The 22193-nt window shown below is 45.7% G+C and overlaps 1 protein-coding gene across 1 annotated transcript in view; it reads right to left on the bottom strand.

The window, feature by feature from the left end:
- Positions 1–21498, bottom strand: part of LOC124545930 (fasciclin-3) — a 241508-nt gene extending 220010 nt beyond the window's left edge. The window contains exons 1-2 of the mRNA XM_047124890.1: positions 21483–21498; positions 17831–17947 (exon numbers count right to left, since the gene is read on the bottom strand). Of these exons, the coding sequence (XP_046980846.1) occupies positions 17831–17947; positions 21483–21498 (133 nt within the window). The remainder of the gene's footprint in view (positions 1–17830; positions 17948–21482) is intronic.
- Between the last annotated feature and the right edge of the window lie 695 nt (positions 21499–22193).

The following is a 22193-nucleotide window of genomic DNA, read 5'->3' as shown; positions in this document are numbered from 1 at the left end:
CGGCCCGGCCGGGCGTCCGAGAGGCGGCGCAAACTAATTTCGCCAACTGGCGCGCCGTGGCGTGGCGGGCTCGGACTTCCCTCACTGCGCCACTCCTCCAGCGGGTCCGCGCGCCTCGGCTCCAGCCGCCCGTGGCAGCTAGCGGGCGCTCCACGGAGGCCGGCCCACCCGCATTAGCTGTCCGTCCATCCTCCCGTCTGTCTGTCTGTCTGTCTGGAACGACTCTTCGCGTTTAAACGTGATCCTCTTCTGGCTTCAGAGTGAATCCAGACGTGCTGCGACTTCCACCGTAACCACTTCGCCGCACCAACACCGCCGGCCCATAGTTTGTGAAATTACTTCTTCTCTAAGAATCAAGATAGAAAGTAGTTGTAAATTTTACGTTACTGACTTGCTTCATCGTAGCCAACAGGGAGTCAGCTTCCGGTCTCTCCCCTATCGCCTCCCCTCCCCCATTCGGCGAAAAAAAAAAAAAATAGCGATGTACAAAAACCGCACTCGAATCCTGCCTTGCTATATATATATATATATATATATATATATATACACAGGGTGTTACAAAAGGTACGGCCAAAATGTCAGGAAACAGTCCTCACACACAAATAAAGAAAATATGTTATGTGGACATGTGTCCGGAAACACTTACTTTCCATGTTAGAGCTCATTTTATTACTTCTCTTCAACTCACATTAATCATGGAATGGAAACACACAGCAACAGAACGTACCGGCGTGACTTCCAACACTTTGTTACAGGAAACGTTCTACATGTCCTCCGTTAGCAAGGATACATGCATCCACTCTCCGTCGCATGGAATCCCTGATGAGCTGATGCAGCCCTGGAGAACTGTGTATTGTTTCACAGCCGTCCACAATACGAGCACGAAGAGTCTCTACATTTGGTACCGGGGTTGCGTAGACAAGAGCTTTAAAATGCCCCCATAAATGAAAGTCAAGAGGGTTGAGGTCAGGACAGCGTGGAGGCCATGGAATTGGACCGCCTCTACCAATCCATCGGTCACCGAATCTGTTGTTGAGAAGCGTACGAACACTTCGACTGAAATGTGCAGGAGCTCCATCGTGCATGAACCACATGTTGTGTCGTACTTCTAAAGGCACATGTTCTAGCAGCACAGGTAGAGTACCCCGTATGAAATCATGATAACGTGCTCCATTGAGCGTAGGTGGAAGAACAAACTAAAATGAGCTCTAACATGGAAATTAAGCGTTTCCGGACACATGTCCACATAACATCTTTTATTTATTTGTGTGTGAGGAATGTTTCCTGAAAGTTTGGCCGTACCTTTTTGTGACACCATATATATATATATATATATATATATATATATATATATATATATATATATAAACTTCCTGGCAGATTAAAACTGTGTGCCGGACCGAGACTCGAACTCGGGACCCTTGCTTTTCGCGGGCAAGGTCTCTACCGAATGAGCGACCCAAGCACGACTCACGCCCCGTCCTCACAGCTTCACTTCTGCCAGTACCTCGTCTCCTACCTTCCAAACTTTACAGAAGCTCTCCTGCGAACCATGGTCCGGCACACTGTTTTAATCTGCCAGGAAGTTTCATATCAGCGCACACTCCGCTCTAGAGTGAAAATTTCATTCTACAAACGTCCCCCAGGCTGTGGCTGTCCCCCAGGCTGTGGCTAAGCCATGTCTCCGCAATATCCTTTCTTTCAGGAGTGCTAGTTCTGCAAGTTTCGCAGGAGAGCTTCTGTAAAGTTTGGAAAGTAGGAGACGAGGTACTGGCAGAAGTAATGCTGTGAGGACGGGACGTGAGTCGTGCTTGGGTAGCTCAGTCGGTAGAGCACTTGCCCGCGAAAGGCAAAGGTCCCGAGTTCGAGTCCCGGTCCGGTACACAGTTTTAATCCGCCAGGAAGTTTCATATCAGCGCACAATCCGCTGTAGAGTGAAAATTTCATTCTAAAATATATATATATATATATATATATATATATATATATATATATATATATATATATAAGCATATGTAGACCGCCGTGGCCGAGCGGCTCTAGGCGCTTCAGTCCGGAACCGCGCTGCTGCTACGGTCGCAGGTTCGAGTCCTGCCTCGGGCAGGTTAGTTAGGCTTAAGTTGTTCTAAGTCTAGGGGACTGATGACCTCAGATGTGAAGTCCCTTAGCGCTTAGAGCCATTTGAACCATGAACCACCTAGTGCGAGGAGGAGGAGGAGGCGGAGAAGGAGAAGAAGAATAAGTGAGGAAGATTGGTGATTTAAGTTCCAAAACCACGGACAGTTGCAGGTGCCGTATCAGTCTTTAAAGGATCTAAACAAAATGAATGCAATAGGCGTCATGGTATAACATTAGCGGACACAGCTGCAACATTTATGTTAAGATAATAAACAAACGTCTAGAAGATATTGCCGAAAATATGTTATCGGGACATCAAAATGGTACCAGAAAAGCAAGATCCTGTAATGATGTTTTTACATTTAAACAAATTATAGAAAAAACAGAGTGTTCAATAGCAAAACCACTGGACTCGCATTCGGGAGGACGACGGTTCAATCCCGCGTCCAGCCATCCTGATTTAGGTTTTCTGTGATTTCCCTAAATCGCTCCAGGCAAATGCCGGGATGATTCCTTTCAAAGGGCACGGCCGACTTTCTTCCCCGTCCTTCCTTAATCCGATGAGACCGATGACCTCGCTGTCTGGTCTCCTTCCCCAAACAACCCCAACCAACCCCAACAGCAAAACACACATCACCTTTATAGACTTAGAGAAAGCCTACGACTTTTTAGGTAAGGAAATCTTACGGAACATATTACACAAGAATGGATATCCTCAGCAAATAATAAACATAACACAAAGCCGACATAGAGGTACGAAGTCGCGCGGAGTGGTCCGCGGTCTCGGGCGCCATGTCACGGATTGCGCGGCCCCTCCCGTCGGAGGTTCGAGTCCTCCCTCGGGCACGGGTGTGTGTGTTGTTCTTAGCGTAAGTTAGTTTAAGTAGTGTGTAAACTCTAGGGACCGATGACCTCAGCAGTCTTGTCCCTTAGCAATTCACACACACAGAGGTACAGAAATAAGAATGAAGTCTAACCATACTAAAAATGGTTCAAATGGCTCTGAGCACTATGGGACTTAACATCTGAGGTCATCAGTCCCCTAGGACTTAGAACTACTTAAACCTAACTATGCTAAGGACATCACACACATCCATGTCAGAGGCAGGATTCGAACCTGCGACCGTAGCGGTCGCGCGGTTCCAGACTGAAGCGCCTAGAACCGCTCGGCCACATTTGCCCGCAACAGGATCATTAAAGAACAGCCAGGTTTCAGGCCAGGAGAGTCATGTACTAGTCAGATACTTAACGCTGCACATTGATGAACAGTATCAAAGAATGCATTTTACAGGATTTGCCTTTATCTACCTTGCAGCTGCTCATGATACTGCGAGCCTTAAGAAACTAACAAAGAAGCCATACACAAGAACTAAGGAAAACCGATTGACACAGTTTATTCAGAGTCTGCTGCAGAATAGATTTTTTTTTTTACTCTAAATGACAAAAAGAGCCGATGGAGAATGCAGAAGAATTTCCTTTCCCAGGGAAGTATCATGGCTCCAATATTATATAACGTATACACCAATGATTAGCCACTCAACGCTGGAACCCGGTCCTACATCTATGCGGATGACACAGCCGCCGCTGCTCAGGGAGTGGCATTTGAAGAGGAGAATCTAGGCTTCTATCTATTCTCGAAGAACTTGCTATCTACTGTAATGTTTCCCCAAATGTTAGTGGATTTCGTGACTGCGTGTTCTCGTGCAGTAGCGCTGAGACGATTTTATCGCTGACAATAGACACTGCGTTTATAATGAAATTAATATCTCTGTAACTGGATATCTATGTAATTTAAGCGAACAAGGACTCGCAACTATTTTGTTCTCTCTCTTCCTTTTCAGACATTGTCTCGTACGGTCATAAAATATATTGCTTGGTTTATGTTACGTAGAGATTTTGTTATTTCTGCTCATTTTGCATAATAATAACTATTTAATTTCATTGTATTTGTTATTACGACTAATCATACCTTTTGTCCTCAGCTTTTTTCATGAATTTGATAATTAAATGTGGCTTACCTTGTGTGGGGATGTCTGTTAGTGAATGATCGCCTATTAACAGCACCAGTGTAATAAGTTTGGTTTGCTTTCAGGATAGAACCTGCATCACTTTTCACAAAACGAGTCCCGATAACTTTTAGGCATAAATCACGTCCCAAAATTATACTCGCCTACAGACAATCCTGGTAGAGGAGCCTAGCTAAAAAAAAATCAGTCATTACCTATGATAGTGGTAACTGCACTCGAATTTCAGTATTTAAAAAATATTTTTACAGATTTTTCAAGTACGTAATTTTCTTGCTTTAATTGACGACTCATTTAGCCAAAGATAATTTTAATTTGATTCAGACTTGTGTTTGAGTTAAAACATTTTAAAAGCCAGAATAATATACAATTAAATACGAAATTTCAAAACCCAATAAATTACAACAACAATAACAAAAAAGCCACCATTAAACTACTGTGAAGACAACCACTTGAAACCTAATCCGGTTAAAACTCAGTTGAGAGTGTTCCATCTACGCAGTATGGAGGCAAGAAGAAAGCTGGCCATCACCTGGAAAGCGCCCAATTTACATCAATGTGTTTACCCCCAATACCTAGGATTAGAGATGAAAGCTGCCTCAACCTACAAACAACACTGTATAAAAACCAGACAGGAGGTATCCACCGGGAACAATCTCATCCACAAACTGAAACACCATGTGGGAAGCACACCCAGCGCACTCCACACATTTGCTCTTGCTCCGTTTTCTCTGCTGCAGGTTATGTCACTCCTGTCTCGTGGAACTCTGCAATAGCTAAGCAAGTTGATGTGGCTCTTCATGAGACTGGTTGCACAGTCACTGGGTGCCTGAGACCAACCTCAGTCAGTAAGATCTTTTCACTCATCGGAGTAACACCTCGAGATGTAAGATGATAGGTAGCTTCAGAAAAAGGAAAGAAGAAGCAAGAAACAGATCCAAGGTCTCCAGTGTTCTGAACTCACACTTATGCATCACGACTGAAATCCAGAAAAATCTTCTTACTGACAGTAGCACCAATTCCAACTTCACCAGAAGCCTGTCAAACTCAGCTGTGAAGAACAAAGCCTCTCAGAGGATTACGGACAGCAGAGGAGAAGCTACCATCAGGCTGGCCTCTCCAACACAGGGCCTGAAAAACCCTCGACAAATTCAGAACGGGGGAGACGAGGTGCCAGATTAATTTGACGTAGTAGGGTATCAGTGACGAATTTTGCGAATGTGGGGCAAGGCAGGGATTGTTTCTGAGTGTTTCAGTGTGTGTGAATACATGTACACTCCTGGAAATTGAAATAAGAACACCGTGAATTCATTGTCCCAGGAAGGGGAAACTTTATTGACACATTCCTGGGGTCAGATACATCACATGATCACACTGACAGAACCACAGGCACATAGACACAGGCAACAGAGCATGCACAATGTCGGCACTAGTACAGTGTATATCCACCTTTCGCAGCAATGCAGGCTGCTATTCTCCCATGGAGACGATCGTAGAGATGCTGGATGTAGTCCTGTGGAACGGCTTGCCATGCCATTTCCACCTGGCGCCTCAGTTGGACCAGCGTTCGTGCTGGACGTGCAGACCGCGTGAGACGACGCTTCATCCAGTCCCAAACATGCTCAATGGGGGACAGATCCGGAGATCTTGCTGGCCAGGGTAGTTGGCTTACACCTTCTAGAGCACGTTGGGTGGCACGGGATACATGCGGACGTGCATTGTCCTGTTGGAACAGCAAGTTCCCTTGCCGGTCTAGGAATGGTAGAACGATGGGTTCGATGACGGTTTGGATGTACTGTGCACTATTCAGTGTCCCCTCGACGATCACCAGTGGTGTACGGCCAGTGTAGGAGATCGCTCCCCACACCATGATGCCGGGTGTTGGCCCTGTGTGCCTCGGCCGTATGCAGTCCTGATTGTGGCGCTCACCTGCACGGCGCCAAACACGCATACGACCATCATTGGCACCAAGGCAGAAGCGACTCTCATCGCTGAAGACGACACGTCTCCATTCGTCCCTCCATTCACGCCTGTCGCGACACCACTGGAGGCGGGCTGCACGATGTTGGGGCGTGAGCGGAAGACAGCCTAACGGTGTGCGAGACCGTAGCCCAGCTTCATGGAGACGGTTGCGAATGGTCCTCGCCGATACCCCAGGAGCAACAGTGTCCCTAATTTGCTGGGAAGTGGCGGTGCGGTCCCCTACGGCACTGCGTAGGATCCTACGGTCTTGGCGTGCATCCGTGCGTCGCTGCGGTCCGGTCCCAGGTCGACGGGCACGTGCACCTTCCGCCGACCACTGGCGACAACATCGATGTACTGTGGAGACCTCACGCCCCACGTGTTGAGGAATTCGGCGGTACGTCCACCCGGTCTGCCGCATGCCCACTGTACGCCCTCGCTCAAAGTCCGTCAACCGCACATACGGTTCACGTCCACGCTGTCGCGGCATGCTACCAGTGTTAAAGACTGCGATGGAGCTCCGTATGCCACGGCAAACTGGCTGACACTGACGGCGGCGGTGCACAAATGCTGCGCAGCTAGCGCCATTCGACGGCCAATACGGCGGTTCCTGGTGTGTCCGCTGTGCCGTGCGTGTGATCATTGCTTGTACAGCCCTCTCGCAGTGTCCGGAGCAAGTATGGTGGGTCTGACACACCGGTGTCAATGTGTTCTTTTTTCCATTTCCAGGAGTGTATATATTGTTCTTTCTTCACCTGCAGCTGATTGTCCCACACACAAGAGGAGTAGAGATATTAACAATAACGTGTTTTTCCCTGCCACTGGCTTATAGGCTGGCCTGAACAACAGCCAAGTTATAGGGGAACAGTATCAGCCTGCTAAATAAACCAGTTTTGCAGGGCAGCCTACAAGCAGGGGGAGAAACAGTTTCCGGGGCACCGACGAGTAGGCTGCCCCTTTGCAGTAGTCCGAGCGAACCTGTGATACAGATGATTTGTTTGCAGCCAGCGACTGTGTCATTCTGACTGCAGAGCATTTGAAGTTCTCTCAGTCATTAATATTGGATTGTAGTTTCAGATTATACATTACTTGGACTTGGATAAATAAACAAACAAACAAAGAAAAACTGTGTTTCGGCGCTTCTTCTTTTTTTTTGTTTTGTTTTGTCTGGCAGTATCAGTTTGAAGAACGGTGGAACATGTAATGATACTGATTAGTACTAACTGTATCCGGAAACATATTCGTTGTGAGAGATTCCGCAGCTGTGTTGTTGTTATTTTGCCATCCAGTTACACGTTTTTGTGATATGATTAGTTTCAGTCAAACTGGATCATCTTCTGAATTATGTAATTTCAGAAACAACCCACCGTACGCATATGGACATACACATCAGAGTACTGCATTCTGTAAAATGGATCGATATAGCAAAAGAAAAACTGAAATAAACGGAAATGACAAAATACGATACACTAGTCAGAACTCTGAACCGGTCCTTTTGGTCTTGTGATACAGCACGTGCTAGAAACTGGAATAACGAGGGACAGAACCTGGTCTGACATTAGCCTAGCCTATCGCTCTCAATTACAGAATGATTCGTCAGAAACAGCACATGTTTCAGGTTCCACGTTAAAACTGTATGTTCTTTTTCCTCAGTTTCTTGGTATTTTATACTGCCTCTTTCCTATACACGACCAACATTTCCGAGGCGCGTAAGATTTCCGGTCTGATGACAGTGTTGTACTGTCTCCCTGTTACATTACGTGACAGCCATGATTTATTTTTTATGTTTGCATTCTCTCAGAATACTCTAGTCATGAACCTTTTTCTCTATGCCATTTGCCTGTATCATCTCCCCCCCCCCCCCCCCCAGATACTTGAATTTGTGAACTCATCACTCACCATTTGTCGTATCCTTTATTGGTGCATCTTTTTGTTTTGACATGCGTTGTTTTCTTGAAGGAGATCCATAGTTCGATCTTCTCAGCTTTCTCCTTCAGGACCTCAAATTGCTTCACCGCAGTTTCTGTGTATCTGTGAGTATTGCGAGATCGTTAGTGAATGTCAAACAGCCAATACCTGGTCCTTTGGTTTTCCTTCCTAGTCTGATTAGTTTGTAAAGCCCCTGTATCTTCTGTTCCTTTTCATATTCCCTGGCATCTTTGTCAAAAGTATACTGAACAATGGTAACGCCCTGTCTCACTCCCAATCTCTAAGGATTCTGGTAACTCTCCCACGAATTTAATTTTGTGTTTGGTGTTTGAAGTGGTTGATGACGTTCACTATCTTATCCTAGAGGCCCTTCTCTTCTAATTCTTGGATGAATGGTGGTCTACCTATGAAGTCGTATGCCTTCTTGAAATCAACAAAGGTCCACGTGGTATATCTGCTTCTCATCGCTTGGTATCTCAGGACTGTCTTGAGTATCTGTTCAGCATAGTACCCTCGTGGCATGAAGCCTGCTTGGTATTCTCGTATCTTGTTTTCCAGTTGGTACTCAGTCCTATCTAGTAGAGACTGTGACAGAACTTTGGATTATTACTACCATACAGACAGAAATATTGGACAGGCATTTCGCGATCAGGCAGTTAGCCTGGCATAAAAACCTAAGAAGACCGAAACAATGTGTTCTGATGACAGGATAAAAACCCGTTTACGGAGAGTGAAAGGAACTTGGGCACACAGAAAAGCTAGAACAAATCAATTTAAATATCCTGTGTTGTACATTGCGTAGTCCAAACGTGAATAAGAACACAATAATAATATATTGTTACTATACGATAATAGTAGTATTTACACTGTAATTGTGGGGAATACACAATCCCTAACCAGTCCAAACTACTGGCAACTGTATTTAGTGCAATGCCGGCCGGTGTGGCCGAGCGGTTCTAGGCGCTTCAGTCGGGAACCGCGCGACCGCTACGGTCGCAGGTTCGAATCCTGCCTCGGACATGGATGTATGTGATGTCTTTAGGTTAGTTAGGCTTAAGTAGTTCTACGTTCTAGGGGACTGATGACCTCAGATGTTAAGTGTCATAGTGCTCAGACCATTTGAACCATTTAGTGCAATCATAGATGTCGTAGGTTACATACGCAGTTAATATTACTTCAACTACCATGTGCCCTTACTATTGTGATAAAAGCACAAATTTCAGTATATTCAGTAGCTATCACTGGAAACAACGCAACTCTTTGTCCGTACATTGGTGATAAGTTTTGCCTTTAAATGCTGAAAATATACCCTGGTGTCTGCTGAGATAGCAAAATGGTAAAGGCGAATGCACGTGAAAAGCAGAAAATACGGGTTTAATACAATTGCAGATGATCTCGATATATTCAGTACATTAGAAGTTCAGCATTACTGACCTGTTTTCGCTATCATCCCACCTCAATACGCCTTCATCGATTTCTTCCCCATTGATCAGTTCATTTTATAGCAATAAATGTAATTGAACTAATTAATGAAGTTTCCTGCTATACGCTTGTCACACGTACTCGCTGTAATCATTAAAAAAAATCGTGGGTAGAGGTTGGGTGTGACAGACGGAAACCGGAAACGAGAAACGCCAGAGATCGAGTGTTTTTTGTTTAACTGAAGTTCACGCAGACACGTGGGATAGAGGGAAGTGGGGAGGGAAGGCGCAGAGAGAGGGGAGGGAGGGAGGGAGGGGGAGGAAGGGGGGAGGGGGAGAGAGAGAGAGAGAGAGAGAGAGAGAGAGAGAGAGAGAGAGAGAGAGAGAGAGAGAGACTTGGCTGGAACGTGCGGGGTGTGGAGCATGTCGGCCGCGGATGCGGGCGGAGCGGTGCGTTTGCAAAGAAGCGAGACGCGGCGCGGTTGGCAGCCCTGTAGCTGGCGCCAGCACACAAGAAGCCGGGGAGTCCCCGGGTGGTCATTAGGCGCGGTGCTGCTCTAATTAATTCCCAGGCCGTGTCGTGTCGAGCCACGGCCGGACGGGTACAGGGCGCTGGAACTCACCGTTGCGTCACTGTAGCAGCCCAAAAAAAGAAAATGGGGGGGGGGGTTAGGAGGGGCGGAAAAAGCGGCGCCACGCTTGTCGTTTCCCAGGAGAGGCGGAGGCGCGGGGAGTCCCTGGACTGTAATCTGACGCCGTGCTTTCCATTTATCGCGACGCCGTGCGACCTCGCGCAGCTTTTAACTTTCTGCGCTGGCTGGCGGCTCGTCGCTCGCACGTGCGCCGTGCCAAAGGAGTGTTTTCATATAGTGTTTTTAGTTCCCCGACAACAAGGAACTCGGAATGTCATGCATGTTTAGTTTACGCTTTCATTACATTTAATTTGACACGTATGTGGTTACTCCGCTGTGCACAGTCACAAAGCGGGAACGCCGCGCATGTTTATGTTATTACGTTGACATTGGTGAGCCAGGGCGGGCTTTGGAGCCGGCCTCGTCAGGCATTCTCATTTGACCACAGGAAGTACTCAGTGTTCTCACACACCAGGATTTAGGCAGTACTGTCTGCATCTTCTTGTTGAAAACCTGACTCCCGATTACACTTTGTCGGGGTTCGTAAATATTCCCATAGCAACAAAACAGACAATTCTTTCCTTTCATTACGTATTTAGATTGAGGAACATAACTGAAATCAGAATACAGAGAGAGCTAAACTGCCAAACCTGCATTCAATAACCATTACGTCGAACTACAGCCGGTATTACACGACACACCTAACATCTACATCATACTCTGCAAGCTACCTAATGGTGTGTGGCGGAGGGTACTTTCGGTACCACAATCTGATCCCTCCAACCCTGTACCACTCACGAATAGTGCGTGGGAAGAATGATGCCTCTGTATTGGCTGTAATTTCTCAAATTTTCTCCACATGGGCAATTAGCGAGATGTATGTGGGGGGGAAGTAATATGTTGTCTGACTACTCCTGAAAAGTCCTGTACCGAAATTTCAGTAGTAAATCTCTCCGTGAGGCGCAACGTCCCTCTTGTAAAGTCTGCCAGTGGAGTTTGTTTAGCATCTCTCTCGCCAGGTAAATGATCCCGTGACGAAACGCACCGCTCTTCGTTGGATCTTCTCTACCTCCTCTATCAGTCCTACCTGACAGGGATCCCCGGATAGATGAACAATACTCACGAATCGGGCGAACAAGCGCCTTATAAGCCACTTCTTTCCTTAAGATTATTCCGATGAATCTTGAGTCTTGTGTCTGCTTTTCCCACTATCTCTTTTATATAGTCATTCCACTTAAGGTCGCTCTGGATAGTTACGCCTAGATATTTTACGGCAGACGCTGTCTCCATCTGTTTGTAATCAATAGTGTAGCTGTACAGTAGTGGATTTCTTTACCTATGTATGCGCAATATGTTACATTTATTTACGTTCAGGGTCAACTGCCAGTGTCTGTGCCATTCATCAATTCTCTGCAGGTCGTTCTGCAAATTCATACTATCTTCTGGCGTTGTTACTTTGGTATCAACTGCATCATCTGCGAATAACCTTAAAGAGCATCCAAAGCTTCCTACTAGATCATACATAGCGCTTTTCGAAACACGTCTATTAAACCATGGTGGATCTTTCCCATCCCTTAAAACCTTACTCGGAACATACTTGTCTAGGGCATTTTGAACGACGCATTTGATTTTTTCCATTTGTTCTCCACATCTTCGTCCCCATCACCGAATATTTGATGCTGACTGCTGAGAAATTCTGAAATTTTTATCCTGTCACCCTTGCTGAGCAAATACATCTTCCTACCTTCCTCGCAAGACCCTTCGTCATAAATGCTGTCACAGCCTGATGATCACATCTACCTTTCTCTACGTTAACTGATTCGATAAGTTAAGATCAGTTTGTTGCAAGGAGGTCTAAGACGTTACGTTCTCTAACTACCTGCTCAATGTAATTTTCGGACAAAACAACCAGAACAATACCACATGATTCCCTATCCCTGGGTCCGCAGCTCGTGGTCGTGCGGTAGTGTTCTCGCTTCCCGCGCCCGGGTTCCCGGGTTCGATTCCCGGCGGGGTCAGGGATTTTCTCTGCCTCGTGATGACTGGGTGTTGTGTGATGTCCTTAGGTTAGTTAGGTTTAAGTAGTTCTAAGTTCTAGGGGACTGGTGACCATAGATGTTAAGTCCCATAGTGCTCAGAGCCATTTGAACCCTATCCCTGGAACCAGTTTTGACGGCACAACACTCCCACTCTATATGTGGCAAGTTGAAGACACCCACTATTACAACGGCATGATCAAGAAAATTACTAATAATATTCTTCAAGTTATGTTTGAAGCGCTGTACAACTACAGATCCTGACCCGCGTGGTCTATAAAAGCATCCGATCACCATTTTTGACTGTTCTTTGATACTCAGTTTCACCAATATTAATTCACATTCGGAATCTGTTATAATCTCGCTATATTTTATCGATTGTTTTCCTGCAATAAACACACTGTCACCACTGGCGACTTACCTATCCTTACGATAAACATTCCAGTCTGAACTTAGGATTTTGTTGTCATTGACGTCTGGCTTCAACCAGCTTTCTGTTCCCAATACTATCTGCGCATTATAACCGTTAATAAGCGATACTAATTCTGGGACCTTTTCTTGGATGCTCCTGCAGTTTACTAAAATCATACTAATCTTTTCTATCTCTGATCTTCGAGGGCCAAGATTGTCTGAGGTCGCTGTGGCTGATTTAACAGGCAAATAGCGTTTGCTCCCAAGGGAGAGGTCCTCGAACCTAAAAAAGCCCCATGTGCACGCTTCCTGTGAGTAGCGCACGCCTGAGTTGTTAAGGGGAACCCTACAATTCTGCAGCCAATAGCGGCGGTCGAGAAATTCACATCCGATACCGTCGCAGAGCTGTCTGAGCCTCTGGTTTAGACCTTCCACTCTGCTCCAAACCGGAGGACCGCGATCAACCCTGGGTGCGATGCTACAAATAGCGTAGCCTGCACCCCGCGACGGTTGCTAATTGCCTTTACCAAATTAGCCAGCCGCCGAAAGAAGCCGAGGATAGCCTCAGAACCCAAGCGGCAGGCGTCATTCGTGCCGACATGTGCCACTGCATGCAGCCGGTTGCACCCAGTGAGCTCGAAAGCCGCCGGCAGGGCCGCCTCCACATCACGGATGAGACGTCCCGGCAAACACACCGAATGCACACTGGAATTCTTTCTCGCCTTGCCTGCTATCTCCCAGAGGGGCTCCACTAACCGACTAACATTGGAGCTCCGAATGACTAGCATACCCACCCTGGGTACTTTTACGGACTGGGCAGGAAAATCGACCGCTGGCCCAACTGGAGAGGCATCCCGTGCTGGCTCAGAGCTATCGTCAACACTAGGAAGCACCTCGTAGCTGCTGTTAAGACGTAGGGAGCCAGCCGCACGGCCTGCTCCCTTCCGCCCAGTGACACGCGAACCCACCACTGTCTGCCACCCACTCTGCAGCGGGATGTTGCGTATCGGAAGCCGCAGTGACGTCCGGGCCACCAGAGGATTCCAGTGACACCAAAGGTCTCGCAGGTCTCGTAACTGGCGCACCGACGTCACCGCAACTTTGGGCATTAGCTAGAAACTTATCGACGGAAGCCAACGCAGCTTCCAGCTGTTTACGCACAGCAGCCAACTCTCCTAGTGTCCGCTGACAACAAGCACAGTCCCTAGCCATATCGTATTATGTGTAAAATGGATGTAAGGTCTCAAAGGACGCTACGGTGTTTGAAAATACATCAAAGGAGAATAAAGTAACACTAAAAGTTGGTGCGCAGAATTCTCACTGTTCTCTGAGACCGCAAGCTATAAAACAGAAATAAATTTCTCTATACGGAAAATTTACACTAGGAAGCCGCCCTAAACAAGGATATTCACAAGACTTATGCAACAACACAAACTACGATTAATTTTCTAACCACCAGTCTACAGAGTAAAATACACACGTACAGTTCACTTCTTTCCAGAAACACTTGAACAAAAAACAAAGACTAAATTAATTCGCAGTTTATTACAGAAGTGCTGCTGCTGCTGCTGCTGCTGCTCCGTACTACGCGTACGAGTCAGCTGTTTTTTTTTTTTTACTCTGGGACTCAACTGCTGTGGTCATCAGTCCCCTAGAACTTAGAACAACTTAAACCTAACTAACCTAAGGACATCACACACATCCATGCCCGAAGCAGGATTCGAACCTGCGACCGTAGCAGTCGCACGATTCCGGACTGCGCGCCTAGAACCGCGAGACCACCGCGGCCGGCAGTCAGCTGTAGACGGGCTGTCACCTAGTGGCAGAAGACGCGAAGCTGCGATTTTAAGAGACGGTTTACCCGCCGTGGACGAACAGGAACTGTTGTTCATTTCTACCGCGAATCCCGCGCTTGCGCAGAATGTGGCATTGTCAGCAGGCTTTCTCTTTATTGTTTTCACCTGTCGACAATACACGAGATACACGTGAGCTGTTGAGGACTGTATTTATTATTGCGCGAGATATTCTACAGATTTTTCAGTAATTTTTTAATAAATAAAGTAATAAAACAAATGAAAATTCTCTTTTTTGTATTGACGTTAGGCGAATGATAGCGTCTCATTACAGAAATCTAATGATACAAAGAAAGTGTAAGGGTGCTTAGTGAGGCATACAGCAAGGAAATGTGTCCATATGATCGTTAAAACCCATTCAAAAGTCAAGGTGGCATGGAAAACTTCTTTATTTAAGACGACGGGTTTCAACAGTCATTACTGAAATCTTCAGGTCTTTAATATCTTTTTGTTGAAAAACATTTTCATTTCACGCTGAAGCCGCGCGGGATTAGCCGAGCGGTCTCAGGCGCTGCAGTCATGGACTGTGCGGCTGGTCCCGGCGGAGGTTCGAGTCCTCCCTCGGGCATGGGTGTGTGTGGTTGTCCTTAGGATGATTTAGGTTAAGTAGTGTGTAAGCTTAGGGCTGATGACCTTAGCAGTTAAGTGCCTTAAGATTTCACAAGCGTATTTTTTTTTTTTTTTTTTTTTTTTACGCTGAACCTCGCGCACAAGATGTCAAGACAAAACTCGGCACATTATAAACGTTTTTCATCATTAAAATATTTAAAAACATACAGCACCTCGCCCAAAAGGACATGTCCATATACATATTTCTCACAGATGCTTGTTACATTAAACAAAAACGGTACACAGTACAGATCCGCTTTGATTTTTTTTTTTTTTTTTTTTACGAAACATGACTAATCTTTCATTTATCTTTACGTCACACCTCTTTCCAGTGACATGTGAAAATATAGCATACGTACGTATTATCCGATTAAAATTACTTTGTGATTGACGCATCGGTGAATCGAGCGGCGGGGGCCGGGCGGCAGCCAATCGGAGATGTTTCTCGGGCTGCGAGTGCCCTGCCCGCTGTGTTGCCTGCCCTGCGAGCGTTAGCCTTGCCAGGTGACGCGGTCTGCAGGGTTTGGGTGGGCACCATGCGAGCAGGCCGGCAGAGCAAGAGGAACGGGTAGGACCTCGAAACACGCAGTGATCCGTTGCGCTACGATAAAAATATTTTTGCGCAAATATAGCAATAGCAAGTATGCTGCTGAAGTAGCCTTTCAAACGGTTCAATGGCTCTGAGCACTATGGGAGCTACCAACTAAGGTCATCAGTCCCCTAGAACTTAGAACTACCTAAGGTATACATGCCGACGTCGCAAGCTGAAGATGAACAGATAGAGAAAGTGTATGAGGATATTGAAAGGGTAATGCAGTATGTAAAGGGGGACGAAAATCTAATAGTCATGGGCGACTGGAATGCAGTTGTAAGGGAAGGAGTAGAAGAAAAGGTTACAGGAGAATATGGGCTTGGGACAAGGAATGAAAGAGGAGAAAGACTAAATGAGTTCTGTAACAAGTTTCAGATAGTAATAGCGAATACCCTGTTCAAGAATCACAAGAGGAGGTGGTATACTTGGAAAAGGCCGGGAGATACGGGAAGATTTCAATTAGATTACATCATGGTCAGACAGAGATTCCGAAATCAGATACTGGATTGTAAGGCGTACCCAGGAGCAGATATAGACTCAGATCACAATTAGTAGTGATGAAGAGTAGGCTGAAGTTCAAGACATTAGTCAGCAAGAATCAATACGCAAAGAAGTGGGATACGGAAGTACTAAGGAATGACGAGATACGTTTGAAGTTCTCTAACGCTATAGATACAGCAATAAGGAATAGCGCAGTAGGCAGTACAGTTGAAGAGGAATGGACATCTCTAAAAAGGGCCATCACAGAAGTTGGGAAGGAAAACATAGGTACAAAGAAGGTAGCTGCGAAGAAACCGTGGGTAACAGAAGAAATACTTCAGTTGATTGATGGAAGGAGGAAGTACAAACATGTTCCGGGAAAATCAGGAATACAGAAATACAAGTCGCTGAGGAATGAAATAAATAGGAAGAGCAGGGAAGCTAAAACGAAATGGCTGCAGGAAAAAGGTGAAGACATCGAAAAAGATATGATTGTCGGAAGGACAGACTCAGCATACAGGAAAGTCAAAACAACCTTTGGTGACATTAAAAGCAACGGTGGTAACATTAAGAGTGCAACGGGAATTCCACTGTTAAATGCAGAGGAGAGAGCAGATAGGTGGAAAGAATACATTGAAAGCCTCTATGAGGGTGAAGATTTGTCTAATGTGATAGAAGAAGAAACAGGAGTCGATTTAGAAGAGATAGGGGATCAAGTATTAGAATCGGAATTTAAAAGAGCTTTGGAGGACTTACGGTCAAATAAGGCAGAAGGGATAGATAACATTCCATCAGAATTTCTAAAATCACTGGGGGAAGTGGCAACAAAACGACTACTCACGGCCGGCCGGAGTGGCCGAGCGATTAAAGGCGCTACAGTCTGGAACCGCACGACCGCTACGGTCGCAGGTTCGAATCCTGCCTCGGGCATGGATGTGTGTGATGTCCTTAGGTTGGTTAGGTTTAAGTAGTTCTAAGTTCTAGGGGACTGATGACCACTGATGTTAAGTCCTATAGTGCTCAGAGCCATTTGAACCATTTTTGTAAATGAACGGACTATGGATGAAGTAGAAGACACTATCCAGTGGGTAGAACGTAGTCCTTCAACAAGCAGGCGTAGAATTTCTGCACGTATCCGTGTTCCACATACAAAAGGACATTACGTGTGCAGGGGATCCATGCGTATCATTTACAGCTCATTCAGCAGGAGATGAAGATAGACGGTTGGAATTTTGTCACTGGATATCCGAAAATCGTCAGGTAAACCATTTCTACTTTTCACTGATGAAGCTACTTTCACCTGGGTCTGAGCTACACCCGCATGCCACTGTGGAGACATATTTTCAAGAAAGTTTCTCTGTAAATGAGTGGTGTGGTCAGATAGGCAATCGCCGGCCGGTGTGTCCGAGCGGTTCTAGGCGCTTCAGTCTGGAACCGCGCGACAGCTGCGGTCGCAGGTTCAAATCCTGCCTCGGGCATGGATGTGTGTGATGTCCTTAGGTTAGTTAGGTTTAAGTAGTTCTAAGTTCTAGGGGACTGATGACCTCAGATGTTAAGTTCCATAGTGCTCAGAGCCAGTTGAACGATTTTTTGTTATACGGCATTTTTATTGCACTTCCTCTATACTACCACCCCCCAAAGTATTTACCATTCCTCCTGAAACACCCCGTACACGCTGGAAATAGAACTGTATGTAGAAGAAACGGCACGTTCGAAGCGGCAGAGACAGCGCTGCACCACATTCGACATTAGGCGGTACTCACGATGACGTATCCAGTTCAGCAGGAAGCCAGCACTGTCCGTGTGAACGAGGGGCGCGCACCGTACTGTTATCCCGTGACACAGCGCAGCGGCCGAAAGAAAAGGCAGCGGCGTCTCACCTGCAACATCACCAACAGCAAGGTAAACACAACTCGCTTGAAGGGTTGCACTAACATTAAATTTTCATTCAGGCTTGTCAATATACACTGCTGTCTAATAAAACTACAAAATCATGGAGAATGCAAGCAACAAACGTCAAACTGGCATGAGGAGTGATCAACACTTCATTGCCGCGCGGGGTAGCCGCGCGGTTTAGGCGCGTTACCACGGTGCGTTGGGGAGAAGCCAGCCCGTGTACGGAGTCAGTAGGGTGTGATCTGAAGCCACGTCGATAGTGGCCTCTGGCAACTGGTTCAGGCCGCCTGTCATTTGCTCATTAACGTGTATGGAGTACGGCGTCTGGATGGATAGAGCGCAGATATCGGCAACGAATGCGGTCTGTGTGCCTGCCATTTTTCGTTGCTGTTTATGGAGTACGCTTTACGGACAGGTCCTGCGGAATTACAGAGATCTTCTTGCTGCAGTGTACGAAGTACAGTGCGCCGGTGCAGGCTATGCTTGTCGCGTACGGATGGACGCGGAAGTGACGGCAACATATTAGCACGGTTTCCAGCTGTGGCTGCAAGAGGATAAACAGGCACCACACCACTGCTCTTTGGAGCGAAGTCATGGTCTGTTTGTTACGGTTCATGAAGCATCTGTTCTGGTGGCGACTATTTCTCAAATGGCTCTGAGCACTATGCGACTTAACTTCTGAGGTCATCAGTCGCCTAGAACTTAGACCTAATTAAACCTAACTAACCTAAGGACATCACACACATCCATGCCCGAGGCAGGATTCCAACCTGCGACCGCAGCGGTCGCTCGGCTCCAGTCTGTAGCGCCTAGAACCGCACCGCCACTCCGGCCGGCGACTATTTGTCAGCTCCCCCCTCTACTGTTATGTGCTGGTGTAGCAGTGTGATGCGTTCCTAGAGTGTGGGTTGGCAGTGTTTAAGCGACGTCGTGTGGCAGTTATTGCTTTATTCAGTTTTCAGTGACACTGCCTGGGAGGCATTGTGCTTCCTTGTTGTATGAGCGACATTCTTCTAACAAGGGAACCTCCCCATCGCACCCCCCTCACATTTAGTTATAAGTTGGCACAGTGGATAGGCCTTGAAAAACTGAACACACATCAATCGAGAAAATAGAAAACAAGTTGTGTGGAACTATGAAAAAAATAAGCAAAATATACAAACTGAGTAGTCCATGCGCAAGATAGGCAACATCAAGGAGACTGTCAGCTTAGGACCGCCGTGGTCCGTGGTAAGCGTGAGCAGCTGCGGAACGAGAGGTCCTTTGTTCAAGTCTTCCCTGGAGTGAAAAGTTTATTTTTTTTATTTTCAGACAATTATCAAAGTTCAAGCACTGACACATAATCAATTTCGCTCTCCAAAATTCCAGGACATGTTCAGATTTGCTTGGACATATGCAGGATTAGACGGTCTACACACGGAAAAATTTGAAAACGTTAAAAACATGTTTTGACAGAGCACAGAGAAAACAGTGCGACTGTGAAACTGCTGCATTCATTTGTTGCAGTTTATGTGACAGGCTCTTATGTTTTCATCACTTTTTGGGAGTGATTATCACATCCACGAGAAAACCTAAATCGGTCAAGGTAGAAGAATATTTTTACCCATTCGCCAAGTGTACAAATTAGGTGGTTCGACAAAATATTCCTGTCATGTGACGCACATGCCGTCACCTGTGTCGTATAGAATATATCAGACGTGTTTTCCTGTGGAGGAATCGGTTGACCTATGACCTTGCGATCAAATGTTTTCGGTTCCCATTGGAGAGGCACGTACTTTCGTCTACTAATCGCACGGTTTTGCGGTGCGGTCGCAAAACACAGACACTAAACTAATTACAGTGAACAGAGACGTCAATGAACGAACGACAGATCATAACTTTGCGAAAATAAAGTAAAATTACACTCGAGGGAAGTCTTGAACCAAGGACCTCCCGTTCCGCAGCTGCTCACGCTAACCACGGGACCACGGCACTCCTGAGCGCATATTATCTTTGATGTTGCCTATGTTGCGCATGGACTACTCAGTTTGTATATTTTGCTTATTTTTTTCATAGTTCCACACAACTTCTTCCTGTTTTCTCGACTGGTGTGTGTTCAGTTTTTCAAGGCCTATCCACTGTGCCAACTTATAACTAAATCTGAGGGAGTTCCCTTGTAAGATGTTGTGTTGTCAGTTATGGCGCTGTCCTTGTTAGTGGTGCTCTTTTGCTCATCTTTGTATCCAGTACTGCGTTGTGTTATTGTTCCCTTCTTATGGGCCGGCCGGTGTGGCCGAGCGGTTCTAGGCGCTTCAGTCTGGAACCGCGCGACCGCTACCGTCGCAGGTTCGAATCCTGCCTCGGGCATGTGGATATGTGTGATGCCCTTAGGTTAGTTAGGTTTAAGTAGTTCCTAGTCTAGGGGACAGATGACCTCATATGTTAAGTCCCATAGTGCTCAGAGCCATTTCAACCATCTTGAACCTTCCTCTGGGGTATCGTGTTTTGTTGAACTATAAATGTTACAGTAACTGTACCTAGCCGAAGTGTGGGGATTGGTTACAACGGCAAGATTTTTCCTCGCTGTCCCCTGTTTTACTTGATATTAAGTTTGACTTCTCTTTGTTCATCATGTATGTCTTTAAGTGATGAGGCAATCTGATGTTTCTCGAGCTAGAGAAGGAGACTCTCTTTGTTTCCTTTAAAATGTTTTAGAGCACTGGCAGCGCCGAGAGTATGCATAGATAGCAGCACGTGTCTGAGGGAGCCATCGTGATTCAAAGTTTAATCTGATGGGCAACAGATCATTGTTTTGTAACCGCTCTAATGTGTTTATATTTAGAGTGCTTGTTGCACTAGGCTGTGTGAAGCATGTATGTTTCAACACGTGTCAAAGAGTTTTTTTGACTAATGGAGAATTAAGTTGTAATTTGTTTTTTGTGGTTCGCAAGATCCAAGGTTTGTTTGATTTCTTGGTTAATGTGACCGAATGCAAATGCCTATTAAATTGGATAGTGATTGATGCGTGCAAAATCGCTCTTGTCACCAACTGTAATATGGTGACACTATGTTTATTAGTAAATGATAACTTGGAATTGCGTCCCGCAAAACCCCCAGCATGTTCCACTATCCGCCACCGACGCTCCTACCAAAGGAGAGTTTACAGTCAGAATGCCCCACATCTGTTAGGTTCAAACAACCCAAACCTCTGTATGATTTTTTTTCAGTAGCAATCTCTCAGGACACAAAAATCACCATCCCGGATTACCAGCACTGTGTGTGCAGTCCCCAGTGACAACATGCGCACCTATTATATGACAGAATAATCCATATCTTAACAAAATTTGTATATGATGCGGATTGACAGGCTTTTTTTCTTGTTTTGAGCAGTACTATCTCCTATAAAAAAAACTGGGATACTTGTGAAAAAATATTATGTACTTATAAAGGAGAGGCTAACTGTCGAAATTCAGCTAAGATCTGCTTCAGAACTGTCAAATGTGATGGCTGCTATACAGGCACACTGTTTTACTGAATTACCTTTTCCTCCCTGCATCTAGCCTCTGCAACCTTCACAATTGCAAAAAGTGTGTTCTTGTCAACACAGTTAACAGCTTTCTCAACATCTGCAAATGCTTTAAACGTTGGTTTGCCCTTCATCTGTCTATCTTCTAAGGTAAGTCGTAAGGTAGTTCAGAGGAGCGTGCGCCACGATTGTAGCCTCTCCCCGATGTCATTGGATGTCTACCCTGAGCAAACAGAAAAGGAAGCCAATGGAATTGAAGTTCACACAGAAAAATATTGCAGTTTTCCGGTGACATTGCAATTCCGTTAGAGACAGCAAAGGACTTGGAAGATTAACTGAACAGAATGAATAGTGCTCTGAAACGAGGTTATAAGATGAATGTCAACAAAAGTAAAGCAAGGGTAACTGAATTTAATAGAATTAAATCAAGCGATACTTATGGAATTATATTAGGAAATGAAGCATTAAAAACAATGAAATTTCGTTATTTGGGTAGCAAGTTACTAACGGTGATCGAGGTAAAGAGGTTACGAAATGCAGACTGACGGTAGCAAGAAAAGCGTTTCTGAAAATGAAGAATTTGTTAACTACGAATATAAATTGGTTAGGGAATTCATTATGGAGCATAGCCTTGTACGGAAGTGCAACGTGGACGATAAGGAGTTCAGACAAAAATAACATAGAAACATTTGAAATGTGGTGCTAGAGAAGAATTTTGTGGCACT

This window comes from Schistocerca americana, chromosome 8 (genome assembly GCF_021461395.2).
Source record: "Schistocerca americana isolate TAMUIC-IGC-003095 chromosome 8, iqSchAmer2.1, whole genome shotgun sequence".
NCBI classification, from domain to species: Eukaryota; Metazoa; Arthropoda; class Insecta; order Orthoptera; family Acrididae; genus Schistocerca; species Schistocerca americana.
This window is presented reverse-complemented; position numbering and strand designations above follow the sequence as displayed.